The 9,159-nt window shown below is 44.5% G+C and overlaps 2 protein-coding genes across 5 annotated transcripts in view; one reads left to right on the top strand and one right to left on the bottom strand.

Annotated features, from left to right (window-relative positions):
• Positions 1–9,159, top strand: part of LOC122541646 (zinc finger protein 271-like) — an 80,334-nt gene that overhangs the window by 43,345 nt on the left and 27,830 nt on the right. The gene's annotated exons all lie outside the window — the stretch shown is intronic.
• Positions 2,402–6,995, bottom strand: LOC122541597 (syncytin-B-like). Of its 4 annotated transcripts, none has more exons than XM_043678457.1 (2): positions 6,933–6,995; positions 2,402–5,381 (listed from the first exon to the last, which is right to left on the bottom strand). In XM_043678457.1, the coding sequence occupies exon 2, from the start codon at positions 4,321–4,323 to the stop codon at positions 3,085–3,087; it is 1,239 nt and encodes a 412-aa protein (XP_043534392.1). In that variant the 5' UTR covers positions 4,324–5,381; positions 6,933–6,995; the 3' UTR covers positions 2,402–3,084. The 4 variants fall into 4 exon arrangements, with proteins under 4 accessions (XP_043534392.1, XP_043534393.1, XP_043534390.1 ...); XM_043678458.1 differs by lacking the exon at positions 6,933–6,995 and adding an exon at positions 6,231–6,685; XM_043678455.1 differs by lacking the exon at positions 6,933–6,995 and adding an exon at positions 5,856–5,985.

Genomic DNA, 9,159 nt, shown 5'->3' with positions numbered 1-9,159 from the left:
TGAACAGGCTGGGGCTGTTTTCCCTGGAGCGTCGGAGGCTGAGGGGTGACCTTATAGAGGTTTACAAAATTATGAGGGGCATGGATAGGATAAATAGGCAAAGTCTTTTCCCTGGGGTCGGGGAGTCCCGAACTAGAGGGCATAGGTTTAGGGTGAGAGGAGAAAGATATAAAAGAGACCTAAGGGAGAACGTTTTCACACAGAGGGTGGTACGTGTATGGAATGAGCTGCCAGAGGAAGTTGTGGAGGCTGATACAATTGCAACATTTAAAAGGCATTTGGATGGGTATATGAATAGGAAGAGTTTGGAGGGATATGGGCCGGCTGCTGGCAGGTGGGACTAGATTGGGTTGGGATACCTGGTCAGCATGGACGGGTTGGACCAAAGGGTCTGTTTCCATGCTGTATATTCATGACCTGTCTACATCAATGGTGCGGAGGTGGAAATGGTCATAGAGTGTCAAGTTCCTGGGAGTGATGATCACCAACAATCTGTCACGACAGTCAAGGAAGCACAACAATTTATTCAGAAGACTAAGAACATTCGATACGTCCACAAAGATGCTTACCTTTCTTTGTAGATGCATCATGTCATACTGTGGTGAGTGCACTTCCCAAGACTGCAAGAAACCGCAGAAACACATGAACACAGCCCAGTCAAACATGCAAACCAGTTTCTCATCCATTGACTTCATCTATACTTCCTGCTGTCTCTGGAAAGCAATCTAAATAATCAATGGCCCCTGCATATACTCATCTCCACACTCTTCCATTGGGTAGAAGATATAAAACTTTGAATACATGTACAAACAGATTCCTGACTGTTATCAAAGTTCCGATGTGGAGGTGCCAGCGTTGGACTGGGGTGGACAAAGTTAAAAATCACACAACACTAAGTTTTAGTCTTATAGGTTTATTTGGAAATACTTGCTTTCGGAGTGCTGCTCCTTCATCAGGTAACTGGTGGGACAGGATCATAAGACACAGAACTTATAGCAAAAGATCTCAGTGTCTTGCAACTGAAACAATATATTGAACAAACCTAGATTGCTGTTAAGTCTCTTATCGTTTCGACTGGGTTGCAAGTTTCGGTTCATTAATATGCAAATCCAAGAACTTCTTTCCAGTCGCGTTCTCAAGATAACTTAAGGTTTTATAAAAAAAGGTGACATCTTCGCTCAGACAATGCATTAAAGGTGTGAGGTTAGAGTCTGTCTGTATCCCAATCTTGAGCCAGACTAGTTCTGTTTCCAAAGTAGGAATTTACCAAATGTTACATGGATTGAATGCTTGTATTGACTGCCTGCAGATTGTGTGATTTTTCAACAAAATCGAATGTATTTGCAATCAGAATTCTGAATAGACCTCTCAAATGTTAATGTTGATCTCTCTTTTTGCACCTTTTCTGTGGCTGTAACACTGGATTTTGGACTCTGTTCTACTTCCTGATGAACTTTCTTCGGTAAGATCTGCCTGTAGAGCACACAAAACAATAACTTTCACTAAATCTTAGAACATGTGACAACAATAAATCAAATCAAATCTGTTGCAGCTGCTGTCTTAGTTGCCCTGGTAAATGTTTGACAGAGCTTTCTCATGTGGGGATAGCATTCTTCATCGTTGGATGGTTTTAAACTGACAACATCAGTGTGGGATGTGTACCCTGTATGTGTTTGACAGCAGATCAGAAGAGGAAGACCCACAGCATCCAAGGCAGGGATGAGATCAGCAAGTGCAGAAGAGAGGGTCACTAGAAGAGTGTTACTTTGTACCTGTGCTTGGACAGTGTCCTTTGAAGATTGGTTATGTTACTTGGGTGACTGATCCCTCACTCCTCCACAGATGTCCCTGTTGGTCTCTCACCTCACCTAATGAAACACCGTTTGACTGACCTTATGTCCCTGACCAGGGTTTGGGAGATGACAACTAGTTCTGGAACTTTAGAGAGAAACACAGGAAGGTTGGTGGTGATCAGAGCTTAGTTCCCAAAGATAGAAAGCACCAAATTTTCAATTTTGAAGGGAGGAATGATAACAACAGATTCAAAGGAAAGAAGGAGAACATTTGAAGAAAGAAAACCATGAATAGATCAGCTAACTTGTATTAACTCAGGTCATTCACACACCCAGATCAGGATCAAGACTCTTCTACCGCAGTCACTCATACTCTCATGTACCACTGACTTTAATGTAATTGAGTGGGGTGTTGGGAGCAGGACCTGAATTTACAGGGAGCTCTCCAGGCACAGCTCATCCAGTGAGAGGAGCTTGCACTATAGCTCAATGGCTTGAGGGAGAGGGATATCAATATTGTTGGACTCGAGCTCAATCTACCAGCTTACTTTCCCTTATGTGTGAGCCGAGTCCTGCGTGTTCTTTTAATGAAGCAATAGGAGAAGATATTCAGTCTCAAACTCTTACTTTATTTTAGCAGTGAGTGGATAAAGTATACAGAGCTCTGGGTCTTGACCTTCCCGTCCCTGACAAACAGCAAAGTGTGTCAGTTCACGAAGTCCGACCCCTATCCTGCCCCTGACCCAGTCTTTTATACAGTACAAAACGTCATGTAATCACAGAACATTGTGTACGCATTGAGGTGTGGTTGTCTTCTGATTGGCTGTTGACCTGACTCCATTCTCCGCCTTCTCGTGTTCCTGGATATCTGACCCCATGTGACCGCCTTCTGCAGGTGGTGACGAGAAATAGTTCTTGTTTTTTTAAAACCACAGATTACAACATGTCCTGCATCTGCACTCACAGGGCTGCAACACCCCCGCTGTCTGCCTCGCTCTCCCAACCGCCGCCATGGCCGCCAGGACACACTGCTCTTTGTTAAAAGTCATTCCTATTGTGTGGTTACATCAGCATATCTTTACAAGTCAGATGTACTCAGTACTTTTCCACTGTCTGTTCGTCCCCACAAGGGTTACACAACCCACTGTGTTAGTTAATGGTTAAGCAGAGCATTATATTATAAGTAACTGAAACAAATATATCATTTAAATGCTTCTGAGTTCTTCGTACTAAGGCATATATTTACAAGTCCCCCTTTTGGTCTCATGAAAATGAGACCAACCAAACAGGTTTATCCATCACATTCGCTCTCCGACGCGTAGTCTTCCCTTCCCGCCAGAGCCATTGTTTCCGTTTCCATCTGTGCCATCTGGTAGGGCGGGGGAGCCTTCCCTTCAATTGCTGTGATGATTACCCTGTTATACAGAGATCTAATACAGGGGATACAACAACATCCACACCACATTAACGCAGTCATCATACCAGCGAGGAACAGAAATACAGACACAACCAATCCTTTCCATTTCCCAAACCATGAGTTGAAAATGCCCCCCAGAGAGTTGTCAATACCTGAATGTTCATGCATTTCTTCAGACAAGGTTTTTAATCCTTCCAGGGCTCTAGTTACCGAGCCATCAGGTGCTGTATTATTGGGGATGAACATACAACATTGATCTCCGAACATAAAGCACACTCCCCCCTTTTCTGCTAACAACATATCCAAGGCCATTCTATTTTGTACTGTCATTAATGAGGTCGCTGCTAATTGTTCAGAGAGTCCTGCCACCGCGTCTCTGGTTTTGTTGGCTAGCCTGAGTACATTGTAATGTATATAATTGATTCGGTCGATGTTTTTATTCTGCGTGATTGGGAATAGAGCACCGATAATTGGGAGATTCTCAAATCCTGCTGCTCCCTGGTCTACTAATTTATATTCATCAGGTACACCTCGGGGGACACCTATTGCATCTATGTAAGTGGTTGAGCTGGAAGTGATAGCAAACAAATCCCTACGTTTTCGTACATGTGGATTTATTCCCTGTTGTCGTTCTCCTAATAGGAATAAGGGTAACCCTAGCCTGACCATTGCACAGGTTCCAGACCAATCTGGAGGTAGACTAACGTGCAGCGTTCTATCACCACAGTACCAGAACAGATCAGCTCTACCCCAAATCATTGTACTAGCATTCTGCCAGCCGTTTACATTAATCGTGTCCTTACACCATACAACAGGCTTGTCTCCCAAGATTATGTGAGAACTTCGAGTGAAACAAGTGTAATTGTCGGCCTTAGGGATAAACACTGGGGACAACGTGGAATTCTTTACAGGTGGAAAAATAGCATTTAGGGTGGTACAATTAGGAGGGTCTGCCTGCATGGTGAGTGCAATCATGCAGTAAAATCCTGCTGGGTCTGTACTAGGGAACATTGGGGCTGGGGTAGTAAATAGAGTTGGCCTAGCCGAGGAACATGCGACGCAATTTCTCATATTCATTGAGGTTGCGGTAGCTGTCATCCAGTCCAGCCACATGTTCCTATCCCGTATCCGGTGGCTAGTCAAATAATGTCATCTCTCGTAACGTTGTTGCAAGCTATCACCACAACTCCTGAACTTTGTTCTAACTCCATGCTTGTTGTGTTTTCGGTTTTTGGCTGGTGTATAGGAGGATCCACCAAGGTTACCTTCACTAGTCCCATGGTATCCTTTCCTGATTGATCTACACCTATTACAAAGTAAAAGCTTTTATCATCGATTTCGCACTGATTCCGTACTTCTTCGGGACCAGGGTTGATGTTGAATCCTGTCAGGGTTAACAAGAGTGGATTTTTTATCTCTGAGGAATGATCGAGTTGCCCCCTAGTCAGGCTCACATGGTCTCGAGCCTTCCATCTATTATCTGAGGATGGTGACTTCTTGGGTGTCCATCTTACCCCAGTCCATGTTAGTACATGATTCCACGTCGGGCACCATCTATAGTAATTGGTATGCACGCAAAGGTATACATCATACCCTCTCCAGCTCCCTGGATTGTGGCCACAGTTTATTGCTTTGCATAAGTCAAACTGGTATGTTTTATCATGCTTTGGGTTATGTCTGATGTGTACCCGGCTCCCCACTACCCTTATACATTTGTCCACCTCTTGTCCTGTTGATCTTTCGTTCCTGGGCCCTTCTCCCTCGCCTGTGTGTCTGTCCCTTGCGGTTGGCTCCCATATTAACAGCGGCATAACAATTATACATGAAATAATAGCAAGAACTCCTAACCACAACCACCTAGGGTGATGTGGGTCCCCTGCAGAGATGAACATTATGGCCTTTACGCAATTAAAAGTTTAAAAACCCTTCTACTCTTTTTCTGTTCATATTTGTTCTCGAGTTCTTGTTGGCGGTTCCGTGGCTCCACACTGGCTCCAATGGTACCAGCTTTCTCCTTTCCCTTGCAGTCTGACTGCATGGGATGTCCTCTCCACCACCTTGTAAGGTCCTGTCCATCTTGGCTCCGACCACTTCCGTTTGATCACCTTCAGCAGGACCCAGTCTGTGGTAGGTGATGCCTGGCTCTGTCGGTCCCCCTTTGCCGCTCGAACCTGTTTGGAGAAAGCTGTGAGTATTGCTTTTATGAGATCCTGCTTAATGGACTTAAAACCTCCTCACACTCGGCCACGGCTCTTCTTACGTACCTTGTTGCTTTTATGGGGACTCTAACCCCATGGGACTTTAAACCTGTACATATTAAACCTTGTTGCTTTTATGGGGACTCTAACCCCACAGGACTTTAATCCCGTACGTATTAAACTTTGTTGCTTTTATGGGGACTCTAACCCCATGGGACTTTAATCCCGTACGTATTAAACTTTGTTGCTTTTATGGGGACTCTAACCCCATGGGACTTTAAACGTGTACATATTAAACTTTGTTGCTTTTATGGGGACTCTAACCCCGCGCGAGATTATATTAATACTTTATCCACTTACAATTACTAGGACACTTGCAGTATCATGACAACAATCAATTTGGTATCTCCAATTGCAGAACTTCGATATAAACAGGTGTCTGCTCACCTTTTTAATGCGGCGCCGCTTGTTGTTGTCATCAGACGTCAGTTGTCCGTTGTTTCTATTTTTCTCTCTTTTCCATCACTTCTCCGTCTTCATCACGTCGGGGTCACCAAATTGTTGGACTTTGGCTCAATCTACCAGCTTACTTTCCTCTATGTGTGAGCCGAGTCCTGCGTGTTCTTTCACTGAAGCAATAGGAGAAGGTATTCGGTCTCAAACTCTTACTTTATTTTAGCAGTAAGTGGATAAAGTATACAGAGCTCTGGGTCTAGATCTTCCCGTCCCTGACAAACAGCAAAGTGTGTCAGTTCACGAAGTCTGACCCCTATCCTGCCCCTGACCCAGTCTTTTATACAGTACAAAACATCATGTAATCACAGAACATTGTGCAAGCATTGAGGTGTAGTTGTCTTCTGACTGGCCGTTGACCTGACTCCATTCTCCACCTTCTCGCGTTCCCGGATATCTGACCCCATGTGACCTCCTTGTGCAGGTGGTGGTGCGAAATAGTTCTTGTTTTTTTAAAACCACAGATTACAACATGTCCTGCATCTGTACTCACAGGGCTGCAACACCCCCGCTGTCTGCCTCACTCTCCCAACCGCCACCATGGCCGCCAGGACACACTGCTCTTTGTTAAAAGTCATTCCTATTGTGTGGTTACATCAGCATATCTTTACAAGTCAGATGTACTCAGTACTTTTCCACTGTCTGTTCGTCCCCACAAGGGTTACACAACCCACTGTGTTAGTTAATGGTTAAGCAGAGCATTGTATTATAAGTAACTGAAACAAATATATCATTTAAATGCTTCATACTAAGGCATATATTTAGAATATCAAGTATTTTCAGATGGTCAACAGTTGCCGTGGAGTGTGACAGAACTGGAACCGGTGGGATTTGGGTTTTTTTTAAGCTTGATACTCATTCTCCCTCCATCTCACAACCCCTCCTCCTCTCCCTCTCTTTTTCTCTCACTGCCCAGCCCCACATTTCCTCTTGCTCCCCATGCCCCCTATTTAGGTCTGAAAGTTGGATCAGTTCAGGATTCAAAATACAGTGTTGTGGCAGGAAACTCACTTTTGAAGCATCAACAAGGTATCCATAATATCGACATTGGTTAAAAACAACATCTGTGATTGGAGGAGCAGCAAGGGCTGGAGTGACAGAGTCTGTGATTGGAGGAGCAGCAAGGGCCTGGAGTGACAGAGTCTGTGATTGGAGGAGCAGCAAGGGCTGGTGTGACAGAGTCTGTGATTGGAGGAAAATTAAACCCAAGCTAAACTTTTCTATGAGTTGCAAAGAGAGAGAGTGGTGGAAACAGTTCTCTTTTGCACAGAGCTTAAGCACCTTGAAGTTAAAGATACATTTTTTTTTCTTGGTTTGTAACTATTTAATTTTGAAAACCCTCTTTTTATTGAATATGCTGGCAGCTGATTCTGGTTGCTATGCTGAGTTAGGTCTTGTTTAATTATTTATAACTAAATAGTCCCCTTCCCATCCCAGTTAGAACTGATGTGCTTTCTGGTTTTGTATATGTTAACTCATGTAACATGTACCATGTACTGAAAAGAATTCGGTTCACATTAAGTCAGATATCCGGATGTTTAGTGACAACTAGCTGAGTGTACTGATCCAACTTTCAGACCTAAATAGGGGGCATGGGGAGCAAGAGGAAATGTGGGGCTGGGCAGTGAGAGAAAAAGAGAGGGAGAGGAGGAGGGGTTGTGAGATGGAGGGAGAATGAGTATGTGTGGGAGAAGAAGAGGAGAGAAAGAAGAAAGTGAGGGAAGTGTTGAGCGACAATGGTCACTCAGGAAGAAAGAGAATGAGGGTCTGGGTGTTAGGGCTGCCCGTGGCTGAAAGTGGTTCTCATTTAACATAAACTGGGGAAGATTTTTAGCTGAAACAGCAGCTTCCATAATCTCATTGAATTTAAACTGTAAACTACAGTAATTTAGCTGCCTTCATAGGAGAAGTATATCCAAGTAACTAGATTAAGGTAACACATGAAGGATCTTGTGAAATATACACAATGGAACAGGTATAGCTGTAACACTTCAACTCTCCCTCCCACTCCACCAAGGACATGCAGGTCCTGGGCCTCCTCTATCTCCAAACCCTTACCACCTGACGCCTGGAGGAGGAATGCCTTATATTCCACCTTGGGACCCTGCAACCACATGGGATCGATGTGGATTCCCCAGTTTCCTCATTTCCTCTCTCCCCACATTATCCCAGTCCCAAGCCTCCAACTCGGCACTGCCCTCCTGATCTGTCCATCACTTTTCCCATATATCTGCTCCATCCTCCTCTCTGACCTATCACCTTCTCCCTCACCTTCATCTACCTATTGTATTCTCAGCCGAGTCAATTTTGTGGAATACTTTTTGAAGGAGTTTCTTGACTATCAACTCAGGCACAGTTAGTAGTCCGTCCATGCTATGGGAGACTGCTAAGGCCTTTGCTAGGGGTTTAGCTATTTCCTATTTGCTAGCCGGAAACGACAGAAGGAGGAACAGCAGCGTCTACTTGAGATGCGGTTGAAAGCCATGGAGGCAGCACATTTTGCGCGGCCTTCGGTGACTAATCTACAGTGGATCACGGCCCTTCGGGCTGCATTGAATTCAATACTGACACAAGACGCAAAGAAAGAACTTGCTTTTGCTAGACAGAGGCTGTTTGAATATGGGGATAAGGCCAAGGAAGTATTTCGCGTACCTGACCAGGAAAAAACGTGCTCCCCAATGCATTACTGCAATCAGAGGCAGCACCGGGGTCCTTACATACGATGCTAAAAAGATTAATGAGGCTTTTCAGAGCTTTTACTCTGAATTGTATTGGTCTGAAGATTGTGAGGACAGGAGGGCTAAAATGGAGACCTTTTTTAAGAAACTGGACCTCCCAGGGGTAACCTGGGAACAGGCCTCTCTCCTTAATGCCCCCTTGACAGTTCAGGAAATACAGTAGGCAGCTAGGCAACTTCAGAGTGGGAATGCGCCTGGCCCTGATGGTCTTCCGGGTGAGTTTTATAAGGAGTTTATAGGGATTCTGTCAGGGCCGATGTTGGAGATGTACAATCACTCCTATATGCATGAACGCCTACCACCATCTTTGAGAGAAGCTAATATTTCCCTAATTCTTAAGAAGGGGAAGGTTCCTGAGGATTATGTCTCATACAGGCCCATCTCTCTATTAAATTCAGATTTCAAGTTCTGTCCCAAGATCCTGGCGCTGAGATTGGAAAGGGTGTTGCCCCATATTATTAAAGAGGACCAGACAGGCTTTATAAGGGGCCGTAGGTCCT

The sequence above is a fragment of the Chiloscyllium plagiosum genome, chromosome 37 (genome assembly GCF_004010195.1).
Source record: "Chiloscyllium plagiosum isolate BGI_BamShark_2017 chromosome 37, ASM401019v2, whole genome shotgun sequence".
Classification (NCBI taxonomy): Eukaryota; Metazoa; Chordata; class Chondrichthyes; order Orectolobiformes; family Hemiscylliidae; genus Chiloscyllium; species Chiloscyllium plagiosum.
Note: the sequence above shows the minus strand (reverse complement) of the source record. Positions and strands in the feature narration are given on the sequence as shown.